The 16691-nt window shown below is 42.8% G+C and overlaps 1 protein-coding gene across 2 annotated transcripts in view; it reads right to left on the bottom strand.

Annotated features, from left to right (window-relative positions):
• Positions 1–16691, bottom strand: part of AOAH (acyloxyacyl hydrolase) — a 188477-nt gene that overhangs the window by 113972 nt on the left and 57814 nt on the right. For both annotated transcript variants that reach the window (XM_065939088.1, XM_065939089.1), the window contains 2 exons: positions 15637–15696; positions 9717–9787 (listed from right to left, as the gene is read on the bottom strand). In XM_065939088.1, the coding sequence (XP_065795160.1) occupies positions 9717–9787; positions 15637–15696 (131 nt within the window). The remainder of the gene's footprint in view (positions 1–9716; positions 9788–15636; positions 15697–16691) is intronic.

Genomic DNA, 16691 nt, shown 5'->3' with positions numbered 1-16691 from the left:
TTTACACATTCTGGGACAGAAGTCTTTTCTTAAGATTCTCCTCTTTTAAATCACTTCATCTGAGACCCATTAGGCATTTAGTTGTCACTCCCCTTCAAGAGCTGGGTGTAATTGATGTGATTGATGATCAAGCAATTAATGCCAAAAACTACGGATACCTCCTTTGAGCAAGGATTTCCCCTAAGTCCTCACTACCAGACTTTCCCCAGCTTCCAAATGGTAAACACTGTTTTCCCTTTAGGAGAATCACTTACAGAGTAGCAGGCAAGTGCCATCATATGGCAGAGTGAGGTTACTCTTGGAACTTAAAATGTAGAGAGAGTAACACGCTCCCTTATAGGTTTTAGTAAATGGTCTTCTAAACCAAGAGCTTCTCAGCAGTTCTGAGAGTCTCAAGGCTAGCAAATTCAGCCAGAGCCAGCATGGAGCCTAACTGGTGGTGTGGAGCCTGTCTTAAGAGCTCTGGGATAGTGGAGCCACCAGAAGTCCACTTTATAGACCTCTTGGGAGATGACATCCCCTGTAAGAATAGGTAGGGTTCTCCCATGTATGTATTTGACCTCTTGGATAGTTGTTTTAGGCTCCTAGTTGAGAAAAGGAGGAAAGACACAGAGCAAGAGAAAGAATAAGAGGAAGAGGAGGAGGGAGAGGGATGGGGTAGGGAGGAGAGAGAGGATGAACAAACCCAAACAGCCGTATTATCAGTCTGAGAAAAAGCGCTGGGTGAAAGGTCTCTCTCAATCATGCCAAAACTATCTCCTCCTACCTTTGCCACCTTGGGGGTGAGAGTTTGTCCTTGAAGGAAGGAACAAATGAATTTCTAGAATTAGAACGTTTGGTCATTAAATTAACCTTTACTTGTTTATTTTAAAGGCTCGAAGTAACTAAACAAAACCATACATTCTAGACATGCATGGGTAGATTGGCCATCCTAAATCTCATAAGTTGCAATGTACATAAACTCCACAATCCCTCATTCATAGCCCACATACCAAACAGTCCTGAAAACCAAGAGTTGTTTCTTACTTTCAAACGTTGCAGCTAATTTATTTGGTGGCAAAATTTGACCTAAACTAATCTAAGGCAATTCATAATCTATATCCTACTTAATATGACTATCCATATATTTCACTGCTGAAATATAAATGTGTTTGATCAGGAGGTGCTAAGAGTATAAGTGAGTGTGGTGATTTGCAGTATATACATGATATGTCACTCTCTTAAAATCTGGGAAATTCTGAATTCCAAATTACAATTGGCTCCAAGGTTTTGGATAAAGCATTGTTGACTTTTACTATCACTGCTTCTTCAAAATTGTATATAAATTTGATACATTGTGTATCCTTACAGGTACCTGGTTGTATGCCAAGATATTCATTCATTCATTCCATAGCTATTTTTGAAGTCCCTACCATGTGGCAGACATCATATTAGATATTAAGGATGAGTATTAGATACATTTCCTATGCTAGAAGAGCTCAGTGATGGATGGGGAAAACAATGTATTAATAGATATCTACAGTGCTATGGAGAAAATTCTCTAAGAGGGTTGTGCACGCAGAGGGAAGACATTTCCCTCTCTACAGGGAAGGAGGCAATCTTAAGGCGAAAGTTAAAGGATTAGAAAGCATTTTCAAAGCAAGTAACTGAGTGACAGGCATTCTAGTAGGAAGGAAAAGTATGGGAAGCCCTTTAACATAGCTCTAGGTTCTGAAATTAGACTCCTTGGATTTGAATCCCAGGTCTGCTGTACATAACCTTAAGGCAAATTATTTCATCATTTTTACATCTGTTGGCTCATTTGTAAATGGGGTCAATGTCAGTATCTGCTTCCTTGGACTGTTGCAAAGACTAAATGAGTTGTTACATGTGAAGCAAGGAAGACCTGTGCCAAGCATGTGATGAGTATTCACAAAATATTAGCTTTTTTCTTTATTATGCACAGTGCTAACAGCTATACCAAGAGTGGCTTCTAGGACTGGGCAAACAGGCCTAAGTTGTCTGCTCTTATGACATTTTAGTTTCTGGATATATCCCCAATTCAACCCATGGATTCTCTTCAGATTTTCAGGTTCCCAGCCACACAATGTCCAATCCAGTTTTGCATGTCCATTATTTTTAGATATTTTTACTGTAAACTTCTTTGCTGTAAGTACCTTCACAGCAAGCATTTTTGTTATAAACATTCTCACTGTGTAACTAATTGGCCATAAGACAATTTTGCCATAAAAGGTAAAATGACTGGTTGATAGTTTGTTTTGATATGTATCATACAAAAATCATGACAAATGATGATGATTTGCCCCAAGAGCCAGTTTCTTATTTCTAAACACACTACAGTGGAGGAGAAAGAGGATGAGAGCCTGAAAATTGCAGATTTGAACTCACATTTCCTATAAAACTCTGGAATGTTTATCAACATGCACGTGACAAGATGCCAGGATCACACAACAGTATAGAGGCTTTCATAGCACAATACACACGTGTGTGTACTCAGAGGTGTCTGACTCTTGCAACCCCATAGACTGTAGCCCACCAGGCTCCTTTCTAGGCAAAAACACAGGAATGGGATGCAATATAAAGCTTGGGTATAAATATACATCCTAGTATTTGGAAATTGATACCTCCTCTAACAAAGGAAGAAATTTTAGCAAAAAGAAAAAACGTGATGCCGAATGAGGAGGTGAATCAATGTGTAAAATACTAAGAATGAAAGACCTGGAAGACAAGTGTTCAGGTACAAGTCACAAAATAAGGTCAGTCACCTGCACATTAGTGCCGTTAAATCTACGCACCTTTTAAAAGGACTTCCCTGGTGGCTCAGACGGTAAAACGTCTGCCTACAATGTGGGAGACCTGGATTCAATCCCTGGGTTGGGAAGATCTCCTGGAGAAGGAAATGGCAACCCACTCCAGTATTCTTGCCTGGAAAATCCCATGGACAGAAGAAACTGGTAGGCTACAGTCCATGGGGTCACAAAGAGTCGGACACGACTGACTTCCACTTTTCACCCTTTAAATATATTCAGGTATTTTGTATTTAGTAATAAAGCCTCTTTAATTTTGTAATTAGCCTCACACTAATTAGTTATATGGTGAAACTAATATTTGTGGCAGCAAAGATGTTTAAAACAGGAAACTTACAGTGAAAATACCTAGAACTCCAGTTATCACCTTGGCTGGTACAGCCAATCACCTGCTTGCTGCTCCTGCCCTCTGCCTGGGGTCTGGGCTGACAAGCTTGACCCAGTGAGCAATTGTGACTGCAGCTGAATGTTATTCGTTACATAATATTGAGCTATTCAAGTTCAAAATGCCTAAAACTATGTCATGAAACTGGGGCATTACAACAAAAGAAAACAAGGGAAAATGAGTATCCATGAGTATCTGCCTCACATTTGAATCCCAGGCAGCAGTGCAGGGTCAGAGTGGCTGTTTCTTCTGCACGTGGATGTGTTACATGCATTGCTGTAAGATGCAATGAAAGCAGAGAAAACCATGGAAAGATACATACTGACATGTTTACACGGCTCACTGTGTGGAGGGGATAGGGACTGAGGTGAGCAGCAAGAGCAGGGCATAAGCAAGAAGGAACGTGTGAAAAAAGCTAAGAATGATGAATTAAAAATGCAATTAACATAGGATATGATAGCCTGTGTGAATTTATGTGAAATAATACATAGGTGGGCTTAAGCATTTGGAAATTCAATAAAAAGAATACATTATTGATATTAAGAGGGGACACTCCTGACTCACCATTGCTGCAATAAAAAAAATTAGGCAGTGTATAGGCACTGTGAATTCTGATCAGAACAAAACAATAACAAAATCCTTGGTTGCCCCATGGCAGTAGCCTGGTATCCTACACATTTTTGTCTCTAATAAATTAGTGTTTTTTCTTTGCTTATTCACTTGTTTCTTCACTGAGTCCCTACTGAGGTCAAGCACTGCGGTAGGAACCAGGGCTAAAAAGCTTACCAAGAAATGGTGTTCTCACTCTTCCAAAGCTGTTGGTAGGTGTGGGAGACTGATGGGGAAGCGCCCAGGGAAGAACAGGCTGCAGGAGCAGGCGCCAGGGAGCACGGGGTACCAAGAAGGCTAGTGACATGGCTGGGAGCTGGAAAACTTCTTACCGTGGGTGGAGATGCCACCATTGCATTTTGAAGGCATTAGAACAAACGGGGGCGCAGGGAGAGGCAAGGAGCAGGAGAGGCATTCTTACTGGAGGGGATTTTACGGAAGGGTTAATATAGTCGAAGACATGTAGGCTTGTCTCTACTACCTACTGACTGTGTTAGTGGATCAGGCATTAAATGAACTAGAACCAACTTGTTCATCTAAAACTGGGGCTCAGAGTCAAGGCACAGACAATGTAATGGTTCTGGGTCCAAATGTCATATCTATCCATGACTAGTTCTGTGACTTTGGGAAAATAAATGTGCATCTTTAAAAAGGGGGACAAAAATGGGGTCTGCTGGCAGGGCTGCCTTTATAAGAGTTCCTGGTGAAGAGACAGTACTGGGTTATTCTTCCTTGTCATTATTATCACTGAGCCACAGGTTATTTGATGAATAAATGAGGTTGCATTTAAATGTGCTTTATAAACCAAACAGCACTGAATAAATTGTGACCCGGTATGAATTATACCAGAAGCACAATGATTTTTAGAAGAAGAAAAACATATTGCTTTTGCTTTTTCATAAAAAGAGTTTCCCTTGTAAACTGGGCCAGGAAAATCTCTGGTCACAGATGCTCTTGAATTCAGTGTTTCAAAGGTGGTTCAATTGCAGAGATGTTGTTTTGGTCCTGCAGGCCCATGTTTGACACAGAAAATATAATGATGATTTCAGCAAGGAGGAGACAGGAGTCTCAATTCAACAAGAGCTAGGCATGATGAAAATGATCAGGGGCCTGGGGACCTAGGGATCTGGCTGTCTCTCAGTCTCCCAGCACCTTCTTTCCTGTCTCATATTCCCCCTCCACTCCTCATATCCTGATGCTGTCCGCCTCCACCTCTATTCATGAAAAGCAGTGTTGATAACTGTTTCCGGGATCTAGGCCAGCACTTCACACAGCTGGCTTACAGGAACTCATGTGGGCAGATGAACCAGGAAAAGTTCTTAAACTAAGAGGTTCTGAATGTGGGTCAGAAGCACAGCCTTCTCCTCTCCTGAGATACGTTCAAAGCAGATGGGGGCTGTTCAGTGGCTTTTAGCATCCAAGAAGCTCATGAGATGAAGGATGGAGGAACATAGGAAAAGTGCCTCTGTGGTGGGCTCGACTGTGTTCACCAAAGAGAGCTGTTGAGGTTCTAACCCCTGGTCCCTGTGAATGGGAACTTACTTGGAAAGAGGATGTTTGCAGATGTTGTTAAGTTAGGATGAGGTTATTAGTTCAGTTCAGTTCAGTCACTCAGTCTTTGTCACCCCATGGACCTCCAGCATGCCAGGCTTCCCTGTCCATCACCAATTCCCAGAGCTTATTAAGCTCATGTCCATCAAGTCGGTGATGCCATCTAACCATCTCATCCTCTGTCATCCCCTTCTCCTCCTACCTTCAATCTTTCCCAGAATCAGGGTCTTTTCCAATGAATAAGTTCTTGGAATCAGGTAGCCAAAGTGTTGGAGCTTCAGCTTCAACATCAGTCCTTCCAGTGAATATTCAGGACTGATTTCCTTTAGGAGGTCATTAGAGTGGTCCCTACATCACCAGATGGCCAACACTAAAATCAGATTGATTATATTTGTTGCAGTCAAAGATGGAGAAGCTCTATACAGTCAGCAAAAACAAGACCAGGGGCTGACTGTGGCTCAGATCATGAACACCTTATTGGCAAATTCAGACTTAAATTGAAGAAAGTAGGGAAAACCACTAGACCATTGAGGTATGACGTAAATCAAATCCCTTATGGTTATACAGTAGAAGTGAGAAATAGATTTAAGGGATTAGATCTGATAGAGTGCCTGATGAACTATGAACGGAGGTTCGTGACACTGTACAGAAGACAGGGATCAAGACCATCCCCAAGAAAAAGAAATGAAAAAAGCAAAATGGCTGTCTGAGGAGGCCTTACAAATAGCTGTGAAAAGAAGAGACACAAAAAGCAAAGGAGAAAAGGAAAGATATACCCATTTGAATGCAGAGTTCCAGAAAATAACAAGGAGAGATAAGAAAGCCTTCCTTAGCGATCAATGCAAAGAAATAGAGGAAAACAAAAGAATGGGAAAGACTAGAGATCTCTTGAAGAAAATTAGAGATATCAAGGGAACATTTCATGCAAATATGGGCTCAATAAAGGACAGAAATGGTAGGGACCTAACAGAAGCAGAAGATATTAAGAAGAGGTGGCAAGAATACACAGAAGAACTGTACAAAAAAGATCTTCATGACCCAGATAATCACCATGGTGTGATCACTCACCTAGAGCCAGACATCCTGGAATGTGAAGTCAAGTGGGCCTTAGGAAGCATCACTATGAACAAATCTAGTGGAGGTGATAGAATTCCAGTTGAGTATTTCAAATCCTAAAAGATGATGCTGTGAAAGAGCTGCACTCAATATGACAGCAAATTTGGAAAACTCAGCAGTGGCCACAGGACTGGAAAAGGTCAGTTTTCATTTCAATCCCTAAGAAAGGCAATGCCAAAGAATGTCCAAACTGCCACACAATTGCACTCATCTCACACCCTAGTAAAGTAAGTTTCAAAATTCTCCAAGCCAGTCTTCAGCAATACGTGAACTTCCAGATGTTCAAGCTGGTTTTAGAAAAGGCAAAGGAACCAGAGATCAAATTGCTAACATCTGCTGGATCATTGCAAAAGCAAGAGAGTTCCAGAAAAACATCTATTTCTGCTTTATTGACTATGCCAAAGCCTTTGACTGTGTGGATCACAATAAACTGTGGAAAATTCTGAAAGAGATAAGAATATCAGATCACCTGACCTGCCTCTTGAGAAACCTGTATGCAGGTCAGGAAGCAACAGTTAGAACTGGACATGGAACAACAGACTGGTTCCAAATAGGAAAAGGAGTATGTCAAGGCTGTATATTGTCACCCTGCTTATTTCACTTCTATGCAGAGTACATCATGAGAAGCACAGGGATGGATGAAACACAAGCTGGAATCAAAATTGCTGGGAGAAATATCAACTACCTCAGATATGCAGATGACACCACCCTTATGGCAGAAAGTGAAGAACTAAAGAGTCTCTTGATTAAAGTGAAAGAGGAGAGTGAAAAAGTTGGCTTAAAGCTCAACATTCAGAAAACTAAGATCATGGCATCTGGTCCCATCACTTCATGGCAAATAGATGGAGAAACAGTGGAAACAGTAGCTGAATTTATCGTTTTGGGCTCCAATATCACTGCAGATGGTGATTGCAGTCATAAATTTAAAAGATGCTTACTCCTTGGAAGGAAAGTTATGACCAACCTAGACAGCATATTAAAAAGCAGAGACATTACTTTGTCAACAAAGGTCCATCTAGTCAAGGCTATGGCTTTTCCAGTAGTCATGTATGGATGTGAGAGTTGGACTATAAAGAAAGCTGAGTGCAGAAGAATGGATGCTTTCGAACCGTGGTGTTAGAGAAGACTCTTGAGAGTCCCTTGGACTGCAAGGAGATCCAACCAGTCCATCCTAAAGGAGGTCAGTCCTGGGTGTTCATTGGAAGGACTGAGGCTGAAATTGAAACTCCAATACTTTGGCCACCTCATGCGAAGAACTGACTTGTTGGAAAAGACCCTGATGCTGGGAAAGACTGAGGGCAGGAGGAGAAGGGGATGACAGAGGATGAGATGGTTGGTTGGCATCATCGACTGAATGAACAGGAATTTGGGTAAACTCCGGGAGTTGGTGATGGACAGGGAAGCCTGGCGTGCTTCGGTTCATGGGGCCACAAAGAGTCGGACAAGACTGAGTGACTGCACTGAACTGAACTAATCCAATATGACTGGTTAAAAAAGGAAAAGACAGACACACAGGCAAGATGTCCATGCACGAAGAGGAAGGCAGAAATGGAGTGATGCAGCTGCAAAGTCAGGGTTCCCAAGGATGGACAGCCAGTGCCAGAAGCTAAGAGGCAAGGAGGATTCTATCCAGAGTCTCTGAGGGAATGTCAGTGGGAGTAGAGTCTCAGAGGGACCTTGCCCGCATATTGCTTTCAAACTTTCAACCTCCAGCACTGGGAGAGAATATATTTCTGTTGTTCCAAGCTACCCAGGTTGGGGTATTTTAGTACAGCAACTCTAAGACATGAACCCAACCTCTCAGTTCAGGTATAAGGCCTGACTCTCATCTCTGGAGAGTTCTCCCCTCTATCCCTTCACAATGAGAGCCAGGCTGGACCAGAATGCACTCAAGTAATAGGAACTGCCTTCAGAAGAGTGAGAATAAAAACAACAGGGGTCCGGGCAGATGGCATGGTCCCAATGAGTATGTTACAGAGGAGTATTATTTTGAGTCATTAAAGCATTATCTGTACATGTAACACCTGTGTCTGGCTCCAGAACTAGAATGGGAACACCTGGGAGGACATAGTTAACCAGGAGCCTAGGAATCTGCCATGTTCCCCCACCAGGGCTCAGACCAAGAAGTCTGCATCTTTAAAACCTTCCAAATGGCTCTTTGGCTTGAGTTGAGACATGGAAAAACTGAGGTTTGGAGACATGAAGGGGCCCAAGTCCTCAAAGCTGGCTCAAGACACAGCACTGCAGAGGAATCCAAAAGGGGATGTTTCCAGAGAACAAATGTGGCCCAATATATCTGGGGGTGTATGTTGGGTCCTTGTGGCTGGGAGAAGTTACTTTTTTTTTAAGAAAAAAAAAAAAACTTTTTGGCCACACCATGTGGCAGGTGGAATCATAGTTCCCTGACCAAGGATCGTACCCATGCCCCCAGCAGTGGAAGCAGAGTCTTAACCACTGGAAAGAAGTCCCGGAAAAATTACCTCTGTAAGACTCAGTTTTCTTCTGTTCAAAATGGGAATAGTGATGGAATTATGAGAATTCAGTGCAGAAATGCAGTGAAAGTTCAGTATCTGGCCCTGGGAATGGTGGTCGTACACAGCCTGGCAGCAGCCCTGCCCCAGTTACAAGGGAAAGAGCTGGGTGGAAGGGGACCTGTGCTATTTTGCCTCTTAGTCCAACGTGCCTACTAGGATACTGTTCCGTCTTTCAATATTCTGGACAGTAGCACAATCTTAGAGTGAGCTGGAGCATGGGATTTTAAACTGAGACAGGAGGGCTTGGGAACTCTGGACAGTATCTCTGCATTTGGAACCTTGTTCATAGATATTAGAGCTAGGGTTTTTAGGTAATAGGTTGTGCTCTTGAAAACAAGGGTCCTTTTCCAGCCTCATGAGTGCCTTGCACTAAAGATGCTCAGAGTCCCCATCAGAACGGGTGACCGACCTCGTCTGGATCAAGGAGGGGCTGTCCCGTCCCCGGTGTGAGCATGTACTGGCAGGAAGGCTGTGTTCCAGCCCAGGACTGTAAGTCAGGCTTGGAGGTTCAAAGATGCTGGTATTCAGTCTATTTCCAAAATGATTTGTTCTAAGCTAATTAGTCTTCTAGTTTCTATACAAGTCATGAGCAAGAAACACTTTCACCTTCAGAAAGATGCCTTTTAACTTAAAGATCATTTTCATCATTAAAAACAGAAACCACCAAAGATGCTCTCCCCGTTAGTGCTCAGGAGGGGGCATTCATATACATACAGTTTAATCTTCTGACAGATCTTGGCCAAAAATGGGAGTGAACAAATATCAGAACCACTTCTGGAGAATGTCTGGAGAGAAAAGCAAAAACAGAAAGAGTTATTCATTTCAAGAAATGGTTCTCCAGTTTCTAAAGATACTTCCTCTCTTCTTGGCTCCACATTTTGGATTTCTGGACTCTTCTTTCTCCAGAATCTGGGCCATATTACTTAACTCAATTTACCCCTTGTTCCTGTCCCCACACTCTAAATGCATTGCACCTCTGTGCTGGCTCCTTTGCTTGAAGGTCTCTCTTCCCCCAGCCAGCTAGTCCCATCTTCTTATCTTTTCCAGCTCTGCCCAGAAGAAGAGGCCCACCTTGGTCCATTCTACTTAGACAACATTCTTGTCCTCACTCTCTTCAGTGACTTTAAAAAAGGATTTGAAAAATAAAGACTGTTTTCAAATAAGATAATTCTGTCCTATTAAGAGATAAAGACTAATGGGAGAGATGGCTTAGGAAGAAGGAAAACCCCTTCCCTGGGGGGTGGAGGGGTGGAAGGGGTGCAAATGAAGCCCCCCAGAGTTTCCTGAACAAAGGGATTTCAGACAGCAGTTTACATAAGACTCTAGCTGGGGGATAAATTAAAAACCCTGGCTTTTTTTTTTTTTTTTTTTAATTAAACAGTGCTTTTAGAAGTATTGCAGTTCCTGTGATGCTTTTCGCAGACAAAAGGAAAAACAACTGGGTAGAAAAAGTCAGGAACTGGCATTTATCAACAAAGAGAGAAAGGGAGACAGGTATCTCCTGCTTTTTTAACGTTCACGTCACGCCACCTTGATTCGATGAAAGACATACGTTAGTATCTATTTTCATGAACTGAAAGAAATTCGAAGAGGAGTTTTCACTTTCATAAAAAAAGAAAAAAAAAGCGAAAAGCAAAAATACGGTTCATCATCTGTTCTGCAGGAACCAGTGTGGAGCCGGTGAGTAACCCCGAGCCTGAGGGGCCCCTCCCAGCTCCTTCCCCAGAAACCACACTGAACACTTCAGTATCAGGCAGCCAGAGCTTTGACCCGTGTCTGTGAGCTTCTTGCTTGATCTCCACTTATTGTGTGCATCTGTTAGCAAGATGAGTCCTAAGGTAGTTGCTGCTTAGCCTGAGGAAAGACTTCATAGGAATGGTCTACTTTTGGATAGCGGGGAAGCATATGGCAATTCTCACCAACCTAGAGAGTCCTTCAGCTGGCTGTGAGTGGTACTAACAGTTGTCAGTATTCTGACCCTAGCAAAGGCAGACATGTAACCATTTCTGGCTATAAATGAGATATCTGAGGATCTTCATGATGTTGGTACAACTTTCTTGAATGAGGAACAATCCTGACTAGTGCCCTCAACTACATGCAAGAGGTGGAGACAGAAGAGGCTGTCCTTGTCGCCGTGGAGCTTACTGTCTAGTGGAGCGTAGGGGTGGATAATCCCAGCTCTTAGCATGCTCTGTGAGGGCTGCCGTGGTCCAGGCATTAATACGGCTTTCTAGGAACTGGAGGAGGAGGCAGGCGAGAAAGGAAGAGACAGATGCTCCACGCTTTTCAACTCAAAGGCAGTTTGCAGACTTGGCTACAAACGTAGTTCGTGGGCTCCACCACAATCTACTGACTCAGAAAGCCTGGGGAAGGCCCGGGAATTTGTGTTTTCATAGCTGCAAGTCATTCTGATGCTCACTAAGGTTTGAGAACCACTGCTGTAGACTTTGGCTGAAGAAAGTGTGATCACAAACCAGAAGCACTGGATGTCATCCAGGAACTTTTAGGACTAAGAGTCTCTGGCCACACCGTTGCTCTGTCGAATCAGAATCTGCATTTCTAAAAGGTCCCAGGTGGTTGGAGTCCACTCCAAAGCCAGAGAAGCAGAGGAGCACCCCGCACAGGGCTGTGGGCCTACGAGTGGGGCTGGCATCTTGCAGGACATTTCAACCTGGCTGGAGCATAAGGAGCCAGGAGAATGCGGTGGACCATGGAAGGAAGGACATATTAGGATGAGCCTGGAAGGCTGCATCATGTGCTGCCCTGAGGGCAGTGGGGAATCCTGGGAGAGACCACATTGTATTTCAGAAAGACCTCTCTGGAGGAGACAGGAAAGCCTGGAGAAGGCAAGAGGGGACAGAAAAGCCCGTTGGCAGATAAAGACTCTAAGGCCTGGTCCTGGGCTTTCTAACCTCAGCACTATTGCCATTCAGGGCTGAATAATTCTTTGTCGTGGGCTGTCCTGTGCGTTGTAAGCTATTTAGCAGCATATCCGGCATCTAGCCACTATAGTCAGCAGCCTCCAAATGTTTCCAATTGTTGCCAAATGTCCCCAGGAGAGGTGATGGGGGACAGCATTGCCCCTGGTTAGGAATCACTGATGGAAGGCGGGAGGAGGGGGATGGTGGTGCAAAGATGGGATGTTTGGAGAGCTGGTAACTGAGTGAGATGAGCAGCGTAGACACACTGCAAAACACACACCAGCATGCAATTATACCATAACATGGGTGGCAATTTGTAGAGACGCTTTCTAAGATCCAGAATCAGATTGCATTTGAAAGTTTGAGTTACTTGTTTTTATATTTACTTTGTCTGAAGGCCTTGGTCTAATTAACCTAATGGCAATGCAGATTTTAACATGGATGATAACCAATACATCAAACATTTTATAAGGACAGCCTGATAATTATTACACAGGAGATACAGTGGAAAAAAATGCACAGCTGTTCACTGTCAAAATTCAGCCTGAAGGCTGCAGCTGTCTTTGACATTCCTTGTGCAGAAACTGGATCTAGGACATAGGCAGAAGGTGATGTAGCTTGTCCAGGGATCCCCAGAACTCCTTCTGTTAAGACAGATGTTTTGATCATTCAGGTTTTTCATCACACGGTATGGACTAACCTCTTCTTACAAACTTGCAAAGGGAACTTAGATGGACCCAGAGCAGCACTGCAGAGATCCTCACTTGCATATTTGACAGCCCCTTCCTTTCGATTCAAACCTTACTAGACAGAGGCAGCATGGGGGCTGTTATTATCTCAGAGATGGATTTAAACAGCACATCTGGCTGCATATAATCCCATCTAAAATGAAAGTCCCAAATCTGGGCTGTCCTGAGGCATAGGATTCAGGCAGCATTTTCATTTTTGCCATCTATTTAGCCAACTTCTACTTGCATCTGGAGCTTTGCCCAACCCATGATGTTAAATGAATACAGAACAATAAGCAGAGGTTAAATAAATGAGAATGTGGTGAATGGGGTAAATAGAGGCTCAAAGGGGGAGCATAACTTCTCTTTTGCATTGCAGGCAGATTCTTTATCATCTGAGCCACCAGGGAAGCCCCTTTCTGTACATAGCCAACTTAAAATTGAATTTCTGAGAGATATAGTACTTTTAAACCATTGTCATTTATTATTTTACTTGAATTTGCATGAGTGCTAAATTGCTTCAGTCGTGTCTGACTCTTTGTAACCCTATGGACCATAGCCTGCCAGGTTTCTCTGTCCATGGGATTTCCCAGGCAAGAATACTGGAGTGGGTTACCATTTCTTCCTCCGGGGGATCTTCCCAGCCCAAGGATCCAAGCTGTGTCTCTGTCTTGGCAGGTAGCTTCTTTACCACTGAGTCACCTGGGAAGCCCTGGGCAAGTCTGAACAGTAGCAATTTTTAAAGTCTCTCCAGATGGTTCTGTTGAGTAGGTAGGTTTACCATCAGGGCCATCAGGTTCAGCTGTGCAGATTGTACACTGCACAATTTTAATAGTCACACAGCCTGTGATGGGAATGGTGCTTCCTGAAATTCAGTACTGAGGAGGTCTGGTTGAAAGCCATTGTAATGGTGGAAGGGTTAGAAACTGGGCAGAAGCTAAACCTGAACTTAAATGATGGGTTTCTCACTTACAAGCTATGTGGAATGAGGAAATTGCTTAACCTATCTGATTCTTAGTTTTTTTATCTGTAAAATGGGGTTGATAACAAAAAGATGCTAGCTACTTTGTAGACATTTTTGTGAGAATAAACTGAGGACTTAACTCAAGTATTCTAAACATTTAGAAGCTCAGGCATCTGCCAAATCCATGAAGACCTCCCCCCAACCCCCCGAGCCCGGCTCCCCAGCCATAACACTTAACTCTTCCCCAGTCTGGATTTTCTGACAGGTTATGCTGAAATGATATGCAACCTACTGTGTGTTTCTCTGCATTCTGGCTAGATCTACAGTTACATCAGCCATCACAATGGAATTAATTGCAGCCACTATCCTCTGAGCAGTTTTTTAAAGACTCTTATTTGCATTTCCTGATTATTTTTTCTTTGATAGCTTTAATTTAGAGAGTAAATAAATTGCAGGATATTTTTGAGGAGCTTTTTTTATTGTTGAATTGTTCAGTTGATTTTTTTTTTTTTTTTTTTTTTTGGCTTCTTGCAAGGCATGATTGGAATCCTGCCCCATGAATTATGCTGGCAATTTTGGTGACAGAAATGAAAAATTGTAAAGTCCTAATTAGCCTTTGAGTCAATGCCAAGGCAGTTTGTGCTAGTGAAGTAAACAAGGCTCTGAGAATAAATTTTTAGATGCATGTTGAGAAGAATTAAAAGAAAAATGGCATTATTCTCCAGTCTGTTTAGGGTTCTGAAGGTGGTGGTCAAGGTTTCATGTGAAGCTTCAATTTCTTACTCCACGTCTTAAGCAGATTAATTGAACCAGCTATGGTTGGCCTTTAATTACTCACTGAATTAAATAACAATTGACGATGCAGGCATTATGATTGATTAATCAATAGAAATGTCTTCATGCTGTCTTTCACCATGTATCAGACTTGTACTTCAAAACCCATGTGCTCCCCTCAAGTAGGGTTGCCAAATAAAATATTGTGCTGGACATACTTATATGAAAAATTATTCATTATTTGAAATTCAAATTTAATCTTCTGTTTTTATTTGCTAAATCTGGCAGGTTGAGCCACAAGGAATTTTCCTCCCCTTTATTTCCATGTTGCCAAATCAATACTACTTTGAATGTATTGCATCAGGTGAAGGATAAGCTGGGCCAGCAGGGAGGAGCCAAGGATGAGGGCCATGTCCTCTCATCTCTGATGAATGCTTCCTTCCTGCCAGAACTGCTAGCATCAGGGGAGACACTTCTTCAAAGGTTTACCTTTCTGCTTCCTTTTCATCTGGGGCTGATTGACCAGCAGGGCCCAAGTCAAATATTTTACTTAATGATAACCAGTTTGAACTAAGCATTCTGTCTATTGAATAAAACTATGATTGCAAAGAGGAAAAATTAGGGGAAGGGAATAATAATGGTGATGATTTTAGCTAGCATCTGTTGAGTGCTTGATAAGTCCCAGGTATGATACTAGGCACTTCACACACATGGACTCTCTTATGCCCTGATACCTAGTTTTGAGAATGGAGCGCTGTCATTGTCCCCCTCTCACTGATAGGGAAACTGAGCCTCAGCCTAGATCACATATTTAGAAAGTGATGGAGCAGGAGGCTACAGTCTCCTCCAATATCATCTGCTGGAGGGCAGCAATTCTCAACAGTGAGTGCCAGAGGATGATGTGGCAATGCTAGGAGACATTTTTGCTTGTGGTGACTATGGGGGGGCATCTAGCGGATAGAGGGCAAGGACACCGCTAACATTCTACAATGCCCTGGGCAGAACCCACAGCTAAGGATTATCCAGCTCCAACTGCAGGTGAGAAATGCAGCTGTAGAGAGAAGGGAGGAGAAAAAAGAGAAAAAAAGAGGACAGGGTTCATATTCCTACTTGAGTCCCAGTTCAACTGTGGAGTGTTGTCGGCTTGTGTCAGGAGTAGCCCCTAGTCTTCGGGGTGGGAGAGCAGGGGCCAGAGGGAGGTGACGGTGCCAAGGACAATGCTGGCATTCTCCCTGTCAGATGCTTACCAGAGCTGGGGATTTCTTGACAATCTGTCTGGCCTTCTCAAGTGTAAATTTCCATGCCTCCTATAAAAATAAAGTTAGACAATATTACAACCTGTATCCCATCTTTCCTTTTTCTGGGTTTCCAAAGTTAGGTTTTTTAAGTTTATAACTTAGCAATAAATGCATTATTCTATAGCTTTCTGATAAAATAACTCACAGGAAAGCAATTTCATGTTAATAACTCTCTTTAATAAGGGATTTGCTTTGTGCCAGATGCTACACTAAGTGCTTTGCAAATATTATGTTATTTAATCTTCACAGCATCTCTGAGAGTATATGATCTTTTTACAGATGAAGAAATTGAGATACAGAAAAGCTAAGAAATTGGCTGTAGATCTCAGAGCCAGTGTCCTAAACAGACGCCATTTGAACCTTTGTCTTCTTGCCTGCTATGCTAAGCTCAGTGACTTGTCTTTGGGTCTGAAAGCCCCAGTCCAGGAGGTGCAAATTTCTGTTATGATTTCCTTTTTGGTGGCCCTTTTTAGCTCAAAGTTCACTCTCCACAACATCGAGGGTGGTGTTCCTCTGCTTTAATTATGGGTCCCCTGTTTCTCTGCTTTGGAAATAACCCTTTGCATTTGAGGCCCATCTCAAGCATCTATAGGGTCTAGCATAGTTCCTGATACATTGTAGGTACTCAACTGTAAAACTGAAAGAAAGCATTTATGATATTGTGCCAAAGGTAAAATAGGTTATCAGATTTTGCACATACAGAAAAGAAAAAAACAAAACGCTACAAATATGTGCGTGTGTGTGTTCAGCCAACTCTTTGCAACCCGGTGGACTATAGCCCACCAGGCTCTTCTGTCCATGGAATTTTCCAGGCAAGAATACTGGAGTGGGTTGTCATTTCCTACTCCAGGGGATCTTCCTGACCCAGGGATCGAACTTGCACCTCCTGTGTCTCCTGTGTTGGCAGGCAGACTCTTTGCCACCGCACCACCTGGGAAGCCCCTTGCAAAGAGATATGCCATAATAATAGTTGGTGATAACTTTTTCCTAAATTTTCAATAATG

This window comes from Muntiacus reevesi, chromosome 6 (assembly GCF_963930625.1).
Source record: "Muntiacus reevesi chromosome 6, mMunRee1.1, whole genome shotgun sequence".
NCBI lineage: Eukaryota > Metazoa > Chordata > Mammalia > Artiodactyla > Cervidae > Muntiacus > Muntiacus reevesi.
This window is presented reverse-complemented; position numbering and strand designations above follow the sequence as displayed.